Source organism: Cuculus canorus, chromosome 1, assembly GCF_017976375.1.
Source record: "Cuculus canorus isolate bCucCan1 chromosome 1, bCucCan1.pri, whole genome shotgun sequence".
NCBI classification, from domain to species: Eukaryota; Metazoa; Chordata; class Aves; order Cuculiformes; family Cuculidae; genus Cuculus; species Cuculus canorus.
The window spans coordinates 119,750,419-119,771,549 of NC_071401.1; the positions used below are offsets into that span (position 1 = coordinate 119,750,419).

A 21,131-nucleotide genomic window follows, 5' to 3' on the forward strand; every position below is an offset into this window, starting at 1 on the left:
GTGCTCCAGCCCTCTGATCATCCTTGTGCCTTCCTCTGGTCTTACTCCAACAGATCCATGTGCTTCCTGTGCTGTCTAACTTGGACACCAGCTTTTAACCCCTCTGGACCCTCACAGTGCTGGGGCAGAAACCACTCGGTGCTGCTCAGCACCTTTAAAAACAAGAGCCTAGATTTCCCAAGATGAGTCGCCAGCTGCTTGGTTCTATAAAGGGACATAATGCCACTTCACTCTCTTCCCTGTCTAGCCCATAGTGGGGCTCCCTGAGCGTCCCTCTGGAGCAGCCTCTCGGCAGTATTTTCCATTTTCCATTGCACCCCAACCCTCCTTGTCAGATTTAAGAAGCACTTTTCCTGCCCTGATGCTCTTTAGTTGTAGCGATAGAAGATGTAGTTCCTATCACAAAATGTGGAATATGTTGATTTAAGCTAAAGTAGAGTTAAGTTTCACCTAAGCAGCTGTGTTTTTTGAAAGTTAGACAGAACATCCCTCAGATAGCATGGTCTCTTTCTCTGAGAGCATGTTTTCTTTTAGACAGTGTTTTTCCAGACACTCTTCATTTGGAGATGATAAAATCTTATGTTCAGTCTGATCTGTGCTGAACACGTCTTCTGCAATCATCTCTGCTTGCAGTATTTGCCTAACTTAAAGACAAGGTCGAGTTGAGAGCTGCAGCCAGCTCCAAATTAGCAAGAGGTCCGAGTGTTGTGAAGTTCATAATAACATTAAAATTAGTCCTTGGAAAGTAATTCTATGCTTATGATTGCTGGGAAAAATTATCCACATGCATGTAAGTGGGAAATCTATTCTGTACCCAGTCTGTCGCGCTGCACACAATTGATGGAGATTGCTCCCTCACATTGCCCAGGCCTGATAAAGGATGCTTGCTTTCTAGAACTCCAAAACAAGTCTTAGAGAGTTTTATTTGCCAGCATTTTTGGTACCATTAGAATCATAGAATGGTTTGGGTTGGAAAGAACTTTAAAGACCATAGAGTTCCAACCCCCCCTGCCATGGGCAGGGACACCTCCCACCAGACCAGGCTGGCCAAGGCCCCATCCAACCTGGCCTTGAACACTTCCGGGGGGGGGGGGGGGGAGGAGGGGGACAGCCACAGCTTCCCTGGGCAACCCTCATCGTGAAGAATTTCTTCTAAATATCTAATCAGAGAGGGCAGTGGGGATTTCCCTCAGGAGGGAGGCAGCCCTGCATGCTGGGGCCAGAAATGATCAAGGCTGGGACACAGGACATAGATATAGGTGGGAGATAACAGTGGGATCAAAACCAGGACATGAAGCCAGAGGTTTGGAAAAGTCTGTGTTTATGGAAAGAATAGCAGAAAGGCCAGGACAAGTCCTGCCTGAGGATGGACGAGGTGAAGAATTTGCCTCAACAAGAAATGCGATGATGCTCAGAGATGCAGAGCATCTCAGCTGCAGTTGGCATTGGTAGCAGGGGATGCTTTGGACTAATAAAATAAAGATAATGTCAGAATACTAGAAAACAACAATGCCCCCTCCCAGGGTTTGTTACTGCTTTCGACTGTGACCCTGTGCCTCACGTCACTCCAGCAATATCTTCTCACCCCCTTAGTCTGCCGCACTTTACACAGAAGTGGTGGAGATAAATATTTGTGGGGCACTCAGACACTGCTGTGCCCATGGAAAAGTCCGCGAGGACACAGATCATTCACCAGGGAGAAAACAGAGCTGGAATATGAGTCATCAGTGTGCACTCGCATCCCAGAAGGCCAATTGTATCCTGGGCTGTACCAAAAGAAGCGTGGCCAGCAGGCTGAGGGAGGTGATGCTGCCCCTCTACTCCACTCTTGCAAGACCCCACCTGGAGTATTCCAGTTCTGGAATCCCCAACACAAGAGGGATATGGAACTGCTGGAACAGGTCCAGAGGGGGACCACAAAGATGATGGGAGTGCTGGAGCACCTCTGCTATGAGGACAGGCTGAGAGATTTGGGGTTGTTCAGCCTGGAGAAGGCTCAGGGGAGACCTCATGGCACCCTTCCAGTACCTGAAGGGTGTGTACAATAAAGCCAGGGAGGGACTTTTTACAAGGAAGTGGAGTGACAGGACAAGGGGTAATGGCTTTAAATTGGAGAGGGGCAGATTTAGACTAGACATTAGGAAGTAATTCTTTACAATGTGGGTGGTGAGGCACTGACAGGTTGCCCAGGGAAGTTGTGGAAGCCCCAGCCCTGGAGGTGCTCAAGGGCAGGTTGGATGGGGCTCTGAGCAGCCTGGTCCAGTGGGAGGTGTCCCTGCCCATGGCACATGTGAAGCTCACATACCTCAGTGGAAACGACCCATGACTCCCAGCATGCCAGGAGTTTTTACTGCTACAAGTCCAAACTATCCACCAACTCTGAGCCTTCATAATTAACCCTTCTGAAAGAGGCTGAGGAGTTGCCAGAGCTGGCTGGGGACGAAATCTGAAGCGCAGTGTCCTCCCCTCCCATAACAGCTTCCCCTCCTTGGCAGCCCCAATAGCAGTGCTAACAACAGCCGCAGCAACAGCTGCAACAGCAGCAGCTACAGTAGCTGATACAAGAACTAGTTACTATTAGAAAAAGCTGAGTATTTTTGATTTAAGCTAAAGTTTAGTCTCATCCAAGTAGTTTGTGAAAAACAGGGAAGAACGGTTGGCTTTGCGCTGGTAAACAATGCCAAATAAGGGCATGTAATGCGACCCCTAAAGACCCTCATGATGGACTATGAAGGGTGGAAAAAGATAAAAAAAAGATAAAAGATGATTGTTTAAAATTTAGTGGATTGTACATGATTTAGTTCAGACATGGGATGGGTTCAATCTAGGTATAGAAAAACGGTGGAAAGAAAAGTGGATTAAAAGTTCCAACCTCAAGCCAAAAATTAGATCAAATATTAAGGAAATTGAATAAGGCATTGGCATTTTTGGCTTGAGGGTAGATGGAGATCCCAATATCTTTCTTTGGTGTTGCCAGCTGGTCTGTGGTGCAGGGTTCAGTGGAGGGGCAGTGCTCACCAATGGGTGCCCCTCGCCCCATTCTCCCCCCTCCTTCTGCCCATTGGTCTCATGGGAGGGGGCAGATGGGCCTTATTGTTAACTGCTTTCACTCCAAAATGTAAGGGTTTTCGCAAAATGTATAAAAGGGAAGGGGAGCGTGGACCAGGTGCACCTCTGCCTGGTCTGCACGACTTAACCTCAGCCACACGCTCAGCGCTGCTTCCTTGCTTTGCAAATTTAATACCTCATAATAAATTTTTCATAATAAACTTTTGTTTGATTTGATAAAAGATTGTGCATTGTCCGTTTTTGACAAGTTGTATTTCTTGAAAGTTAGACAGGATGTCCATCTGATAGCATGTTTTCTTTCAGACTTTTTTTTTTCAGACACTTTTCATTCTTTGAAGACGATAACGTCTTGTGTTCAGTGTGATCTGTGCTGAACAAGATGTGTCTTCTGTAATCACCCCTGTTTGGAGTCTCTCTATCTCAAATGAAAAATCAGACCTGGCAATAGAATATGCATAAGATTTCTGGGAAAATGTATCCATATGCATGTAAGTGGGAAATCTGTTCTGTCCCAGCTCTTGTCTCGCCGCACACTACTGATGGAGATCGCTCCCTCGTGTTGCCCAGGCCTGATAAAGGGTGCCTGCTTTCTAAAACTCCAAAACCAGTCTTACTTTATTTACCGGCATTTTTAGTTTCACAGCAACAGCAGCAGCAGCTACAGAAGAGGCAGCAATAGGAGCAGGAGCGGGAGCAGCAGCAACAGGAGCAGCAACTACAGCAGCTACAGCAGAAGAAGCAACAGCAGCAGGAGCAGCTACAACAGCAGCAGCAGCTACAATAGCAACAGGAGCAGCAGCTACAGCAGGAGCAGCAGCAGCTACAGCAGCAGCAGCAGCAACAGGAGCAAGAACAAGACGAGGAGCAGCGGCCGCGGCGCCGCTGTGCCCGTGGCCGCCGCCTCCCGCCCCGGCCCCTTTAAATGGCGGCGTTGGCCCCGCCGAGGCAGGCAGTGGGTGCCGCGCCGCGCTCGCCCCCGTCCATGGTAAGTGCCTTTCGCCCCGCCGCGTAGGGGGACGCCGGCCCCGCTCTTCCCCGGGGCGCCGGCGGGGAGGCTGCGGGACCCCCGGGGAGGGCGCGGGGCTGGCGGGGCCCGTGTGTTCGCGGGGGAGCCCTCCTTCTTTCACGCCACGTAGCCTGGGGTGACGCTGCTTTCTGCTTCTGCCCCCCCCGTCTTGGGGCCTCGTGGGTGTCCTCGCACCCCTCGTGTGTTCGCCCCCCCCCCCCCCCCCCCCCCCCCCGAGTCCTTGCACTCTCCGGATCAGTTTGGGTTTGAGTCGTCCTGGACTCGAAGCCCTGCGTTGTTTCCCTCTGATCGATGCAGTAGTACGGGCAGTGTTAGATACTGGTTAGGGCCCTGGACTGGCACGGTCCCCGTTGGTTGAGACAAGTCTCCTGGACTGTAGTGGTCCAAGTTAGGTGGCTTGGGACAAGTCTCCTGGACTAGTGTGGTCCCAGTTGGGTGGCCTGGGACAAGAGCCTTTCTGCAGCTTGGTTTCCCTTCTTAAAGTAGAACTGACCCACTAAGTGAAGAATATTCATATTGACGGAGAGCGCTGCAGAAGAGTGATAGGAGTATTATAGTTATAAGACTATTGGCCAAGTGTTGTGCTTGAATTTATATACACAAAATATATGTTTACAGCTTAAGTAGTATTAAGTGTAAATATTTGATGTATTTGTGTAATAATAATGCTACATGTTAGTCCTCTGGTGGTAAATGCTGCATCTGCGTGGCCTTTCTGAAGTTTTGAAAGCTCCCATAGATTCTAGAGATGTTCTGCATGTTGTGCAGTGGTGTCTTGTGTTGGTTTTATTCCAGATCTAAATGTCTGTGCAGCTTCAGTGTGCAAGGTGGGGGGCTGCTGTGAAAATAAAATACTCTGATAAAAGTGTAAGTAATAATTAAATATAGTATTCTTTGAAAAAACAAAATTAATGAAAAGGCTGTCAGTGGGAGGTGTTTCCATGGCATTCAACTTGGTGAAACTAGCATGCCAAGTTTCATTTATGTATAGCTGTTAAATGGATTAACCATCTTATTTCACCTTTCTCCTCTGTTTTAGAGTTACATGCCTTGCTTCTTTGTTCACAGGAAGTTCATGAAGTGGATCATGGTCTTATTAGCCAGCTACTTGCTGATTCAGAGGAGACTCTTAGTTCGTGCACAGAGAAAATGCAGAGTCCTGCTCAGTATAGCTGGAGTGCTGACTGGAGCTTTTGGGTAACGTGTTTTATCTTTCTTCTGTCTTGTGTTCCGTTTATAAATCTAACGTGTATATTTTAACTTGTATCTTTGTGTATATGTACTAGCTTTATATCCAAAGTTCTCAAGTTGCTTTGTGGTTATGAATTAGTAAAGTGTTCTCCACCTATGTAGTAGGGTAGGTAATTTTATCTTTATCAGCTTGCTAAAGGGCAAGCTGAAACTGAGAGGGGGTGATGTTGTTTATCTGATGTCATGTATCAAGTTAGTGACAGGACTTCTGGTTCCTGTGCCCAGTCCTGTCTCCCTGTTCCTTCCATGGCTTGTTAACCTATCCAATGTCTCTTTATACCTTTAGAAAGACACCGATGCTTTTTAGCAGTAAGGGCTGGATTTTGATTGTCATTGTTGGGTAGTTCTTCTGATGTGCCTTCTTGGTGTCTTCTTTTTGTCAAGTGAACAAACACTTGTTTTCCACAATAGTGAATAAGCTTCCTATGTTCTGTGTAAAGAATGGGAGTTGTGAAGAAGGGCAGAAAGCTGGAGGGAGAAGCCTCACTGAAAGTGGAAGGTGTTATTATAAGTGCTGTCTTTAAACGCTCCTCTTGCTTTTGATGGATTTATTTTTCTATTTTTTAAAATATTTTTTTTTCAATGCCATGAGAGAAGGTAAACTTAAGGGTGTAGCTTAGAGTGTTTTGCTTTAAGTTTGGTGGATGGGTTCCTGCTGATAGGAAAGGAGAACACTTGTGTGTGCAGCCACAGGCAGGGTAACACCTGATCTTGTGAGAGACTGATTCCCTTCCTCACAGCTCTGACAGTGTGACTCAGGTTCTGCATCAGGTGGCTTCAGTAAATTGACATGCTTCAGCTTGTTCATAGGAACATCACCTGGACTACTGTGTCCTTGTCCCAATGAGGTCACCAGAGTGTTCATTGTGTTTAGCAGGTGAAAGATTAAGTAACTAGCAAAGGCCATCAGTGACCTGTGGCAGAGTTGTGACCGGAACTGGGGGATCAGATTTCCTAACTCCTTATTTATAAATCTAGCTTGTATGTCTTTTCCTTTTTCCTGTTCAAGCTAACCAGGTGTCCTGAAGGTGAAAATATAGATTTTGCCTCTTGGACCCTAGCATAAAGTTGTTCCCTCTTCAAATACATGTGTTCTTTTAAACTGAGCAACACTAGTCTGGAGCCAATAGAAATGGGACAGGCCAAACGAATCTCAGCAGGTCATGGAATTGTGTTGCTAGAGAGTGTGTGCTTGGATCATTCAGTACTTTCTCTGCTGTTCCTACAGTGACAAAGACAATACAGGGCCATTCTGCTTGTGCCCAGCTATGTCTCTGCACTTGAGTTGATAGCATATTATGCTGCGCAGACATTGTAACTGCCAGCTGTGCTCCTGTAAGATCACAGATTAGATTGTGTAAACTAACTCTCAGCGGTTTGTATACAACTGTTAATGCAGTTAGCTTGAGAGAAAGAAACCTGTTTAGGTCTTGGGGTCAGTTTGTTGGACTTGCAGTTAGAAACTCAGTCTTCCCTTCATAAGCTTGGCAATCTAAAATAAAGTCAGTAAACTATGATATATGAAGAATATAACTGTGCTGTTATTGGCATTGCATTTTTAGTTTTGAGACACGTGCTGAGAATCAGAAGTCTCTTTGAACAGAGCTTTAGGCATGTGCAGTGTAGGGTATAGTATGTCCCAACAGTGCCACTTTCTACTTTCCATAGTAATGCGTGTCAATAACTTCGGGGGGGATTGGATTTTGTAGTGAAGTGTCAACTTCTGAGAGCGTTAGGTGTTCTCCGATACAATTAAATGGTTGCCTTCTGTCTATGATGTATACTTCAAGACATTGGTATTTGTTTGAAGTTAGCACTTATCTGGTTCCGCAAATATGACCTTGCAGTTAAAACAAAGGGATTGTGTAAATACTTGCCTCTTGTGAGATAGCGCTGTGGCTTGTAAAGCTCTAGCTATACCATTCATGTCACTGAGTAACTTTGAAAGCCTCTAGCAGCCTGGTTATAAGGGAAAAGTGTGGTATGTGTTTTCTCAGCCTCAAGGGGATTGAACTTGAAGGTAGCAAGAGGCAGATAATCACAAATTCAAGGTAAGAATTAAGATCTTTAATTAAAACATGTCATTGGAATCTTTCCCCGCTCTTCCAGACAGAGAAAATTTATTAAAATGACTTCCATGGTTGATGATCAGCTGCTGAGTATATAAACAAATGGTTAAAACTCCCTAAATATTGAGTCATAGTAAATGTGTAGGTGATAACATGGAAGGCAACTTGTTGCAGTGTGCAAAGTGTGTGTCATTAGCATTTGACAGAGGATGACCTTAGTGTCCTGTGGTGTGTGTGGGTTTGTTATGCTCATTCCTACTCCAGTAGAACTAAGGAATTACTGCAATAGGAAGGGTAACCTGCAGTAACATCCAGGGCTCAGCTTTGGTTGCCTGGGTTATTTGCTTTGAGAGGTTGCACGTTTCTGACAACTTTGGTTTGCTCCAAGGGTTCATTTCTTCCAAGTGTGTACTCTTGCTTCTTTGATGGAAACCAAACGTGAATGTTAGTCTGACTGGTTTGACTTCAATTTTTAGTGGATTTGAGTGGGAGTAGGCAGTTGTGCCATGCTGCTGGAAGTCCAGCCAAGTATTGAGTGCTCAATAGGTGCTGTAAGCACATGATGAGCAGCAAGCTAGGGCTGGGAGCCTCTGGAATATAATCTCTTTCCTGACTAGGGCGAGTGGAGAGAAGGAATGGTAGCAGAAAAATTAGCAGGGAAGGAAGAGAAAGATGAGAATCCTACAGTACGTATGTTTTTCTCTAAAAGAAAAAATAAATACCTTGGATAGCTTTATTGAAAATTTTTGAAAAAAAGAATATTTTTCTCAAAATATTCTCTATAAGCACATTTTAAACTGGTGATGCTACTTACTGCTGTTTTAAAGGTGGGTGGGTTTTTTTTGGTTTTGTTGGTTTGGGTTTTTTTGTTTGCCGACAAAGCTAGACTTTGTCCATCGTGAAGATGGACAAAGCTAGACTTTGAAACTTCACGGGAGGAAGAAAGCTTGCTTACAAACTTAATCTCAGTGATTTCCTTCTTTACTGGAACCTACAAAGCTTAAATCTAATTTTGATTTAAAGGCTTGTAGTTGTGGCAACTGCCAACAGAAATGATGAAAGTCAAACATGCTTTGGAAATTAAGTTACATGTGGAAGATCAGTCTCAAGATTCTGAATTCTCATTTTATCCTTTCTACACTCTTCACATCGAAATATAATTAAACTTAATATTCTTGGAAGAAGAAACCTGCAAAAATATTAAGTGTTCTCCTCCTGTAATGAAGAAGATAAAAGCGAGTGAGGAAAGTAATGAAAAGGATACTTGCATCAAAAGTGGGAGTGCTCTGTCTGGAGACTCTATAGTTTCTAGTAAAAAACAGTCAAAATTTATATTTGCCTTCAATAAGAAGAATGCCTGTGGAAAAAAAGCACAAAAAAGTAAGTCCTTGCTTGCATGAAAAGGTAGGTGGAAAGATTTGAAATCAAATGAACATCTCTTGGAAAATTTGTTTTATCTGGGAGGCTTGTTTAGGAATTTGGAAATGTGAGGTGCCAAAAGTGTCAGAAAATACTGAGAGGCTTCAAAAAAAGCCAATTTGACTGTAATGTAATGTCATTTTAAAGAGTTGCTCAGTATGGAGTATGACGGTGGAAGCAAGCGATACAGTAAAAAGTGCAAATCGGCCTTTTATTTTTCATAATACAAGTGAGGTTGCACAAGATTTGGAAAAGGATTTTGAATTTTAACAAACATGTATTTAGTTTCTGTGAGCAAGAACTAGTCTATGGGAGTGTGTGAGAATGTGTGCCAAGAATGCAGTAAACATACATGACTCAAACCAGCACAGGAGGGATGCAGATTTACATTACAATTTGGAAGATAACTTCTTCCAGCACATATACAAGTTGATGTACTGTGGGGCCCAAGATTAGTTAGGGTTAGATAAAACATATCCTGCATCTATTGTTTGAATGCTCCTTCTACATTTTTCTGAAGACTTGTGTTCACTCAGGGAATGGTCTACTGGGCTGATTAAATCAGTAACTATTTTGGTAGAATGGTATTTAAGACCCTGACAGTTGCTTCGTCTCCTGGGTTGTATATTTGGTGTGTTACTTCTCAAGAAAGCTTTTCTTATCTGTGCCTCCAAGTGCTTGGGTTGTAAAGGAAAGACAACGTGGCTTGTGATGTCAGAGGATAATTTTTAGCGTTCTTTTTATTTGCTGATGTGAAGCAGTTTGTGGAGGAGGATGAGCATTGAGTAAATCCTGTAGGTCTCTGAAGAGAATAAAAAATCTTAAGCACAGTATACTATTTTTTCTGAAAGGTTGTAGTTTTAGTATAAATAGCTTTTGTTGTACTTGTAGTGCTGGCACGCTGTTTGTTTACCTGTTCTGGGATCTCTAGAATAGGTGCTTTTCTTTAAGTCCTGTTACAGCACTGAATATACAGAAGCAGCGTTTTAAAATGGTAAGACAAGATAAACTGTGGTTTTGACTAGCCCTTGGACATGGCTGATGATGCTGAAGTGTTTTTCTCACTTATTTTCACCCTGGGAATCTCTTTATTGTTGTTGATGCAGTTCCAAACTGAGCACTGGAATGGATGTGACTGCCACTGACTTTCAACCTGTTCTGAGCAAAGACTGGCAGTTAGTGCACTGTCTAAATAAGCTTTCACCAGCTGCAGCAGTTGGGAGTTCTACATAATAAGAATTATTAGTACACGCACCTGAAGAACCTGAAAGTTAAGCTTAATAGATGAAGAAGAAAATAGTTCAGATTTGTGTGAGTTACGTATTTTGTAAATCACTGGGAGTAAAACCATCAGAAATGCATTATAGTTCAGAAAACCAGCATGGAGTTGGTTGAATTATGATGTCTGTTTAATAAGAGGGGAGTTCATTGCTTATGGAGTGAAAGCTTTAAAAGGCAAATCTAGGAGATGGAAATTAATCTCTCTTTTGGTCTTTGGTTTGGTTAGGGCTTTGTGTCCCTCTGCAAAGAAGCAGTGGTGTAACATAGTCTCTTTCGAATCTGGTACAGGTGAGCCACTTGCATCCCTTTGGAGAGAAAGATGGCAAGTAAACAAAACTCTACAGGATTGGGTTGTTCAATGTTACATCTAATTAATTCTTTAGCCACACCTGGGAGTAGACAAATTATCCAGGTGATGCTTAAGGAAAAATAACCAAAAATTGAAATCTTTTGTTGAGGTTTAGATAATTTGAGACATGTACTTCCCTATCCAAAAACATAATAGACATTCTAGACAAGAGTATGTGGCTTTTCTGCTAATGACTACTCTGGAAGTTATATTTTGTCTCATCCTATGCAGCAGATGGTTATACAGTAATTGAGCTATGTTGAGATTCCTTGGTGATACCAGCAGCATTTTTGAAATCACATAGAATAAGTGGTTTTTCTGAGGTAGTGCTTTTTAAATTGAAGTTGCTTTGGAGAGTTGGTAAAAACTGCGCTTGGGATATTCATGCACAAGCTTTAACTTGGGTAATATGTTCAGATTGTGTTTGTTACTGCAACCCCCTAAAGCCCCTAGGGCAATGATGGATAACGCCATTAAGGACTTCAGCCTGCTCATGTGACCTCTCAGCTTCTTCTGTTTTCTGCTGTTTCTACCCATCAGGACTCAAGGTGTTACCCCTTGTTCATAGAATCATAGAATAGTTTGGGTTGGAAGGGACCTTGGAGATCAACCCCCCTGCCATGGGCAGGGACACCTCCCACTGGAGTTCAGAATGAGTGTAGGTGTGTGATTGTGAAGCATGGTGTAAATGTCACTCTGATCTGCTTGTACTGATACACATCTCCCAAGAGCTAACCCTTGGCATTCTGTTTTTGCATAAAGATGAAGAAAAATTATGTATGGTCTGTCTTTGCTGAAAATAGTTCAATCAAATTGTGTAGCAGCTCTCAATATAGAAATGACTAAGAGTGAGATCTGCATTTGGTTTCTAATGTAGAAAAGGAAGCGATATGTTTAGATATTTCACAAGAAAAGTAGCTTTGAGGTAATTGTTTAGTAAGTGGTATTTTCCATGTAATTTCAAATGCAGTAGGGCTAGCCGCAGGCCTAATGGGGTGACCAGTGTAGTTTATACCAACACAGTTCATGTAATTGGCTGCAGTCACTACTGTGTTAACTATGTAACTACTGTGTGATTTGTTTAATACATTGGTACTAGTTTTCACTGTAGTCCTGATCCAGAATATTTATGTATACTTCTGTGAGTTGCTGGAAGGTAAATGGCACAGATCAGTTATTACATCTGAAGTGCTAAGTGAAAGTGAAATAAATATTTCGAGACCTTTTTTATTTTTTTTCAAAATATATCTTGCTGTCTCCCTTACTACGAAGGGAAGTGTTTGTTTCCTTCGTGACCTTTTTTCTGTGCAATATTTGAGGATTATTGCTAAACTTAAATACAGATGAGAGGTGCCAGAGTCCGGTTCTGGGAGGGTAAGGAGGGAAAAGTGTGACTGAGGTATGCTCTTCTTTGGTTCTGACTTAGCTACTTGTGTATTAAGTAATCATGGTGGGACTTTGTGCCAGTTAAGGAAGATAAGAGTTCAGAAGTACTGTGTTTTAGTTAATTCCCTGCATGAGGTCATGTTCTGTCCCTCACCCCCCACATCTGGACTTTTTTATTAAATGAGTAAAGTAAGTCTAAAGCAGTTTGAATTTTTTTAATTACTTAGGCAGCCTGCAGAGAGAGATCAGGTGAAGAAACAGATGTTGTTAACAAATACTACTGGCTGATTGTTTTGCACACATGCTGTAGGAAGAAATATGAGTCAGATAAAACTGCTGTCAGAAAGGAATGTATTTTTTTATCCAAAAGGAAATTATCTTGACTGAGCTTTTAATTGCTGTTGCATCACAATAGTACGCTTATGGCTGTTGAAACCTGGACAATGTAGTTACAAGACTTGAAATTAAACTAGGGGAGCAGACAAATTTTCTGAGCTAAAGGATAACTTGGTGTTGGGAAGGTGACGCTCATTTCAATTGAACAGCAGAGTTCATACAAACAATGCTTTGCTTATTTGTATTGTTTGTTTTAGAACTTGAGGTATCATGGGATATTTTTGTTTGGTTTTTTTTTTTTTCTAAATCTTTAAATCCTTACAAAATTTGGTTTTGAATCCTTTTATTCATTTTATCACCAGTCCTTGTGGTAAAATTACAAATAACAATAAAAAAAAAAATCACAGCATCTTTGAAGTCAAGAAGGTAGGTGCAGATCCACGATTTTTCCCGATAATAAAGCAGAGTTGGGCACATAAGATTCATGTGATCTCAGCTTGTACTGATGTCTTGGGGAGGCAGTGTGAAATGTGGTCTCTGGCAGAGGCATTATATGCATAATTTTTACTTCTAGGTCCAAAGATGTTACTGCTAGTTACATATGGTATTAATGAGGGTGCTAAGTAAATCTGAAATTGGAGCATCTTGCCTCTTGAAAGAGATAAAAGAGCCTTAGTTGCTGGTTCAGAGTCAGGGAAGATATTTTTCTATGGAAGTGTTCAAATCTCTTGAACTTCTTGCTTAACATTTTGAATTAACATTTCAGTGTTTTATTCAAACAAACTCAGAGATACTTAGTTTCAGTTTTGCTTCCAATTATTTATTGCTACCATCAGTCTTATTGCTGTTTGCAGACTTGCAGACTCAGGTGTTTAATGAGCTGAAGGAGCCTTTATCTTATAAACAGGAAACACGCTTAAATCACTTTATGCTGACACGGCTCTGAGGCCTGAGTCACGCTGGTACCCAGGCTTCAGCAGGTACTTTCTGAGATCACTTTGAGTCCTCTTACCATCTTTCTGATAGAAAGAAATTGCCAGTGAATATTTTTCTGTACAAATTTGCCTCACGATATTTTTCTGCTCTTTTGGCACATGAAAATTCCTTGTGACTTATCCTAGCTTTGCTTTGGGAAGGCAGAAGAGTTACCTAGTTTTTCTGGTGAAACCGGTTCCTGCTGTTTACATCTGTAGCTGATCTTGACGGTAGAAATGCGGGTGATCTGAAGTGCCACCACCCAGACAGGTGCAGGAGGACAGCTACTTAATCCTTGTGAGCAGCTGTGGCTAGCAAAATTACTGTAAATATGGCCTCGTTGTGTTCAATTACCTTCTCCTTCTGATTATATGAATGATTAAAATGCCTTGAAATGCACTTTTTCTGTTTCTTCCTTCAGCTTCCTCAATAGGGCTGTGGTAGGAGAGGGATCTCTTCCTGCGGCTGAGCGAGTCGTTAGCTCTGCAAGTGCCCGAGGTCATCCCACGTGTAGGAGGAGGCTGGGCCTTCAGTAAGTGAGGTGAATGCAACACAGACACACCTGCCTCTTCCCCTGAAGCTCTGAAACCGAATGTGTGTTGTGATAGCTTCTAGGGACGCAGTCGTGCAGCTGGGAATGGGTGGGTGGTGCTATGCAGCAACGAGGGGTTCCACAGCCCCTCATCACTGTAGCGGGTTGTGGTCTGCACAGGGTGAAGCTCCTCTGCAGCCTCTTCGTTCCTCTGTAGTCCTCCTCACTTCCAGAACAGACCCCTGCGCAGGTGGCAGTCAGAGCCTGACTTCACATAGTAACTTGCAGAATGCAGCAGGTCCTAGGAAAGGCATATTGAAAGGGACAGACAGCACAAAGAAAGCAGAACTAGATGTCTGCCTGCTGTTCCCCTTTCAGAGTAGGCAGAGAGATCTGTTGGGCATGCAAATACCTAGATCCCTTACTTGAGAGTGCCTGCTCCCCACCTATAAAGTGAGCTCTGGGCAGCTGGTAGAAGAGGGGTAGCATGCTCGTTTTGGGAGCTTGAGCGTGCAGGAAGTATGGCTTGGTCTCCTCTCCCTTCTGCTCTAGAGCTCAGACTGAGGATGTCCCTTAGCAAGGGCTTCACTTAAAGTGGACAATGGCAGAGTCTTGTGTGAGAGTAGGTTTGGGTTCATGCTGAGTTACCAAGTACACATGTACTCTGCCTTTAAGACTGGTGCATGAACTGTAGCCATTAATGATGCAGAGAGGAGGAATGCTGGGAATTAAGTACTCCTTTCCAAGTTGGTGTTTCCCTGGTGATGGTGCTTTCCTTTGCTGTCCCTTTGGGACTTTTGTGAACTTGAAATGACCTACGTTACTGGGATCTGCCTCCCAATCTCCGTTTAGATGATAGTGTTTTTAGATTGGAGCTGGGCAGATCTACACGCACGCACCTCTTAAGTTTTCTTTGACCACTTGATGCAGCATTTGTGTGCATGTTCTGCAAGGCTGGTGTGTTTCGGCGTATTTTCCAGTTTGGCAAGCAAGCAGAGGCTGGCAGAACACTAGCTAGGTCTGCTGGATAGTGTCCAGCACAGACTCTGAACAAGTGGGTGAGTGGGAGGGAGCCATAGAGGCTGCCCTCAGTATTGGCCAGGGATTTGCATGAGTTGGAGCAGGCTGCTGGCAGTTAGAAGGAGGAGGAAGAATGCGTAGGGTGTGCATGACTTCTGAATTTACGTTATCTTCCTGCCTCAGTCAATTTTATTTCTGAAATGGAGCACATGCTTTGCTCCTCACTATATTATCAAACTTGAGATTTTTATATCCAAATCAGAGTTGTTATGAAAGTACATCGACTTCACCATTTCAAGTTCTGTAGAACGCTTATTTGCAGAAAGTACTGATTACTACGGAGCAATTGCTTCAGAATGAACAGGGAATATTCTCAATCCAAACTATTTTTTTTCAGTGAAAGCTCTATAATACAAATGATGAGAGGCTTTATTTTCATTGATAAGTAGATTATAAGCTTGTTTCCCCAAGGACCTTGTTGAAATAGCTTCAGCTGAACCCTATTTCAATGAAATATAATGGCTTGTGAAACTGAGCTAGTTCTGGTAGGATCTTGAAGGACAAACTTAGGAGAGGGCCTCATGTGTTCCCAACTAGAAATACTTTGTTACAAAATTCTTCAGGAACTTTTCTACTGTTTTGGTTTTGTTTTTTTTTTGTTTTTTTTTTTTTTTTCTAAGGAACATTAAAAAAATCTCTATCTGGCTCTGCAACTTAAAGTTCTTGAAGAAATACCTTTACAACTTTCCTCTTTTACGCATTAAGTCTGAGTCTTCTTTCTGCTTGGGATGGAACCAAATTTTAAAGTTGTTCACAGAAATGGTACTTTTGTTCTGTTTCTAATTATACAACCTGGTGTTAGCGGCGTAGCTCCCAGTATGTCATATGATCATGAATTTTCTTGTTTGTCAAAATTGATTGTGACAACTTCGGTTGTGGATTTTGTAGGCTGTTTTCCAAGCCATGACTTTGTATTGTGCTTGTGTAGTCAAAGCTCAAGTATGAAACCTCCTTCCTTGCTTTCAGAAGGAAAAGATGGCTGGTGACATGCAGGAAATGACCAGGCCTTTGTGATCAGGACATTCCAGTCTGGCCAAGTTCCTGTCACACCATGGGGTAGACAGCTGTGATACAGGCCTCTGTAGTCAGTAGTCAAACAATCGGACTGCTTTTCAGAAAAGCAAGTCTTATCGTGTGTCAGGTCAAAAATGGCTTGGTGAGACAGATGCCCACAGTGGAGCTGGTGAGGTCTAGACAACTGTTGAGGAGCTGTAGGACACAGCATTCTTCATGTACTGGACCTAGTCTTTGAAATAAATAGGAGCAGCTTCCCTTTCAAAGTAGCTAATTCAGTCAGTTTCATGATGGTAGGTGTCAAGTAGTTTGTTAGTGAGTATCTGATATTTCAGAAGCTCTCCAGAATGGAATAGTTCTGACTATTCCTACGTGGGTTTTGGAAAGCTACCAGTGTTAGTGGTAAATAATAGTCTAATGTTTTTAGTGTGCCTGCCCCATGCACCTGTGAGAACTAGTTAATAGTAGCACTTACTTTGGGGGGACTAGGGATTCTGTCTTTGGCCTTGTTTGTGGGATCTTGTAGGATTAATAAAAGAAACCCACACAAACAAACAACACCTTAGATAGTACAGTAGCTTGAGTATTTGCTCATTACCTGTATTTTTAATATCCTTTACTTGAAATTAAATGTGTTGTATCTCCAAGAGAAGGAAGACTTCGCTGCATCAGAGTTCTTTCAGGATGCCAGCCTGCCTGTACACAGATGCCACTGAAGCAGAACGACCATTGGTTTGTTTTCTGCTCAGTCACTAAAGTGTTTAAATCTGTTTCTTCTTAAGCCTCTGCAAATAAGAGGGGGGCTGGGCTGCAGAAGGAGACATAATGACCCTAGCACGCAGCCCTCTGCCTGCCAGTGACCCACAGGAAGAGTGGCCTGTGCGTATGAGACTCCCCTCTCCACAGAAGTTAAGGGTGAATGAAGAAGAGCATATAATGAATGTAAGTAAAATAGCCCTTGCTCCTTAAACTCTTCCCCCTCCTATTGTGCTTACAAGTTTGTTTCCATTTCCGCAAGACCATGGGAACTTTTGGAAAGCAGGCTCCTCGGGAATACAGTGGCTGAACCTGCCCTGGCAACAGTTGCTAGTTTTTCTTTGTTTCTTCTGTTGATATGCCTCCTATGGCTATGAGTTGAATCCAACTATGTGGATAATCAGGTGTAATTAAATAGCTGCTTCTTTAAAAGAAAAGTGGGCACTGTACACATCAGTTGAAGTGCACAGTGTACTGTACACAGCGTAGTAAGCCACCCTAAGTAAGGTGGTGTTGCTCTTCGAGTCCTGTGAATGATTCTTCCCCTCTGCAAGTTTAATGTTTTTGTGCTTGGAGACAAAGAAAAGAACAGTAAGTTACTCCTAGTAAAGCTTATGAGTATTCAATAATTGGAAGTTTTGTTTCTAACCCAAAATTTTTCTGTGATTCTTTCAAGGAGTGGTTAGTGAAAATAGAACATTAACAGAGTGGATCCAGGCTGTTTGCTTGTGATAGGGTTAAACAGAGAACTAGTCTGATACTTTCAAAATACGTCCTTGCGTTTGTTTTCAGAAGAAACAGAAAACTGCCCTAGAACTGTGAAAAGGTAAGGGAGACGAGTAGTTGTGTGGATGTGAGCTTCCACTGGGATTCCCTAAAAGCAAATGAGTTGGATTTCTGCATGTTTGCAGTGACTCCTGCAATGCTATGTCTAGCTCACCAGAAACATTGAAAACATTGTAACTTGTTTACAATCCAAAAATAATTCACAAAGTGAAGATAAGTCACCAGCAGACCACTAGAAGAACTATCCATAGCTAGGATGGATTTTTCCATCAGCAGTGACTTTCAATTTAAGAAGGTAATTTTTTTTTTTTTTCCCAAAGTGATATTTAGTCATTGAAGCTTTGGTTTTAAAGCAGGAGCTAAATTGTGAGGTAGCTGTGGCTTCTATGTTATAGATTAGATGGGATGGTCATAATGAGCTTCTCTGGACTGAAGAAATATCTGCAGTGGGATCAGCATTTCTCTGATGGAAAGGCTTCTCAGACTTGCTGTGTTTTACAGAGCCTCAGCAGAGAGACTGTCATCTCAGTGTGCTATGGGAGTTGTTCTTGTGCTTATAGAGAAGTCTGCCTGAATCTGTTTTAGAGTATGAAGTCTTAAGTTTGCCTGCCTTAACGAGGCTTTTGTTCAGAGCTGTTACCTTAGGTCTTCCCTAGCCTAGTGAAGCTTTGACCTCACTAAGTTTTTTTTTGTTGTTGTTGGTTGGTTTGTTTGTTGTGTTGGTTAGATTGGGGGTTTGTTTTTTTTGTTTCTTTTTTTTCTTTTTTTTTTTTTTTTTTTTTCATTCTCCCTTACTTGGTAAGTTTCAGGAATACCTGTAGCCTTTTCTATAACATCAAACTCCTCTGACTGTGTGTTGTTCTTCTGGAGGCTGTTTTCTTTTTCTTTCTCCTGATGCTAAGCAGGATTTTGAATTAATTTGGAGAGAGGAAAACAATGCATTCTTCAGTAGAAATGTGACAGTTTTTTTGCCAGTATATTTAACATTTGTTTTAATGTGATAGTGTAGGATTAAAAAGTACTTTCATTCCAATCTAACTAATATCTCCAAATTTGTTCTCAACTATGTCTAGAAACTTCATAAGAAAGTACAGGTCAAGCTCTTCTTATAGTTTCAGATGGTCTTTAGGTGCATGTAGAGGTAATAGCATGGGTTTCCTTACTTGTAGACAGGCACAAAACTATGAGTCTCATTGGCCGCATTGTGATGGTTAAATGAGCATAAAAGTTCAGAGCATAAAAGGAGGGAAGGTTGGGCGGAGTGTTTATAGGCTTTTCAATTCTGGAATCCCAGGCACTTTGGTAACTGATATCAAGACTGAAATTCAGTGGGAGGCATGTGTGTATCTCTTAAAATCAGGTCACATCAGAATTATATTACTCTAGTGGTGAGGTGAATTTAGCTGTGTGCTCAGCCATTTGTATTCATAGCTGCATGCCAAAACTATAGAATGCAAATTGTTAGGTCACATGGTTTTTGTGGTGTCACAAAACAAGGGGAAAACATTAACAAAGCAAATGCAAAGTTATTACTGTCATTACCAAACATCAAAAATGTGCACACTATTCTGCTGAGGCTGATTGACTATTTGCATGCTCAGTTATATGTGCAATCAAATAATTTTCTAACAATTAGCATTTTTTTCTGTACTCTTGGGAGAACGTGTAGCTTAATTTTCCTCTGCACTTTGCTAAATGGCTCAAATTATTTGCAATGTCTACAACTTGAAGATGTAAATGTGAAGAGAAGTTCGGTTCTAACAGGCTTCTTATTTATATAACTCTACTTAGTCATATTTAACATATTTTTTTCTGGAACATGACTTTATATAGTCGGACTCTGATCCTTTTCTAAACAAGGTATGAACATCACTTGGTTACATGTCTTCCAAGTAGTATCTAGTTCTTCCATAATTCTTCTGGAAGACTTTATGGATGATGTTGAAGAGGTTCTTCTGCTTATGTTACTTTACAGGTTTCTGGTATATTTTGTGGCTTCTGATGAAGAATGCTAATACATTGCTGGCTGGACTTAACAGTTTTCTTAGTGATTAAATATAGCACAGGCATAACTGCCTAAGATTATTCTCAGGCAAGGTGTTTGCCTGATGACTTCTAATTAAACTTAGAAATGTGCATGTGTTAAAAATGAGTTGCTGTTTTCATCTCTGAAATGACATACTACAGCTTCATTTATGCCTTCCTTCTTTTACTATTTAATGGTAAGTTTTGTAACCCAGAGGCAGCAACCTGCCTCAAATGCTGTCACCGACTTGGGTATTGTAATGGTGATCGAGATGCTGTACTCGTGGAATTGGAAATGTCTTGTTTTCTTGTCTTTGAGAAAATTGATATTGCCAATAGTGTTAAAATTGTCCCTCTTTACCAACTCCATTGAGCCATCTCTTAATCACCAAGCCACATACTGGGTGCATAATAATTGGACATCTAACCGAGCTATTTTTATACAAAGTAAGGAAACAATAAGGTTAAAAAGTTTCTATGTACTCCAGTTTTATTTATGCTGCCTAGATGAGGGTTCAGAGCTGCCCCTTCATAGATGTCCTCAGAGCTCGGTAGAACTCTACAATTAACAAGAGGATTTCTTATAGCGTGTTTGTTACTTGTGACAAAGAAGACTTTTAAATGTCAACATGGGTTTTCAAACAAGCTATAGTGGGTTTTATGCCCTAGAGAAATTCCATTTCTAAGGCAAACTGAGCATATTTTGAGTTTGAATTCTTGTAGCTGTCGAACTTGTCAATTCAGGCACTACTATAAACATATTGATGATAGCGTAATGTTCCTGTTTCACTCTTCTTGATTCTTTTTGTCTTATAACCACAAAATGCTTAAATTCAGTGTAGCTCTCATCTGTATACAGCAGGTTTGAGGAATTACTTTGCTCCTTAAAATCATGGCTTTTTAAGTCATGGATTCATGACTCAGGCTTGAAGATGGTGAACTTTCTTTTGCTGTCATGGCAGACAGGTTCTTTTCTCCTATTGTATGTTAGTGCTGTCATCAGAAGCTCAAACTTCAGTCAGTTGAGGCATGACTGTGTAAACTGTAGAGTCTCTGGCACTACAAGGGGTGACTTTACAGATCCAAGGTAGCTTTTCATTCTCCTCCATGTCTTTTTCCAGAGTAATTGCAAAGAATTCCATTTCTTCAAAGTGGTGCAGTCATTGTATGGCCACTAAGCATGGCTTTCAGAGCATGATGTGGCAAGACCAAGTAACCATAGCTTGTCTACTTTAGTAGATGACATGCTCTCCCAGAATGTTATTTTTGTCATCTCAGAAATAGCTGAAATATAAATGAAAGCATACAGCTCGGAGGACATGTCTAGCATGTCATCCTGTTAGTTGTGTCTAAAGTTTTCGTGTTTGCTTTTATCAGAAGGGGAGGGATGAATATATTTTCTGCTTCCTACCCTCTCTGCCTTTCTATGTTACAATGCTCATAATATTAACAGACAGCAAATAAGGACTTGCCAGTGGTCAGGCTTTTTTTTTTTTATTGGTGGTAATAGAAAGTAACATTGACTTTTTTAAAGCTGAAATTAATTGGGATGTCTTTGCCCTCTCATGTGTTACAAACACCTGACCCTGAAGTATCACTTGGGTGTTCTTGTGGCCAAAGAGCTTGATTCAGAAGTATAAGTAGATGACAGACCATCATAGGATGTGTGCGTGTAAGGGGTGTTGTTCAGGGAGCTTTTGAACTGCAAGAAGCAGTTAGAAAACACCAAAATGTGAGAATCTTCATGAGGTGGCAGAACTATTGGCAGTAATTTAT

General features: G+C 41.8%; 1 protein-coding gene across 6 annotated transcripts in view; it reads left to right on the forward strand.

Moving 5' to 3' along the window:
- Nucleotides 1–3,587: 3,587 nt before the first annotated feature.
- GRAMD1C (GRAM domain containing 1C) overlaps nt 3,588–21,131 on the forward strand; it is a 58,481-nt gene continuing 40,937 nt past the window's right edge. The window contains exons 1-3 of one of the 6 annotated variants that reach the window (XM_054088836.1): nt 4,037–4,054; nt 4,892–4,963; nt 5,165–5,293. In XM_054088836.1, the coding sequence (XP_053944811.1) occupies nt 4,898–4,963; nt 5,165–5,293 (195 nt within the window). In that variant the 5' untranslated portion in view covers nt 4,037–4,054; nt 4,892–4,897. Of the gene's footprint in view, nt 4,055–4,192; nt 4,212–4,891; nt 4,964–5,164; nt 5,294–8,036; nt 8,103–8,754; nt 8,797–16,598; nt 16,731–21,131 lie in introns of those variants that run through there. The other 5 variants (XM_054088846.1, XM_054088856.1, XM_054088871.1 and 2 more) reach the window with 5 other exon arrangements.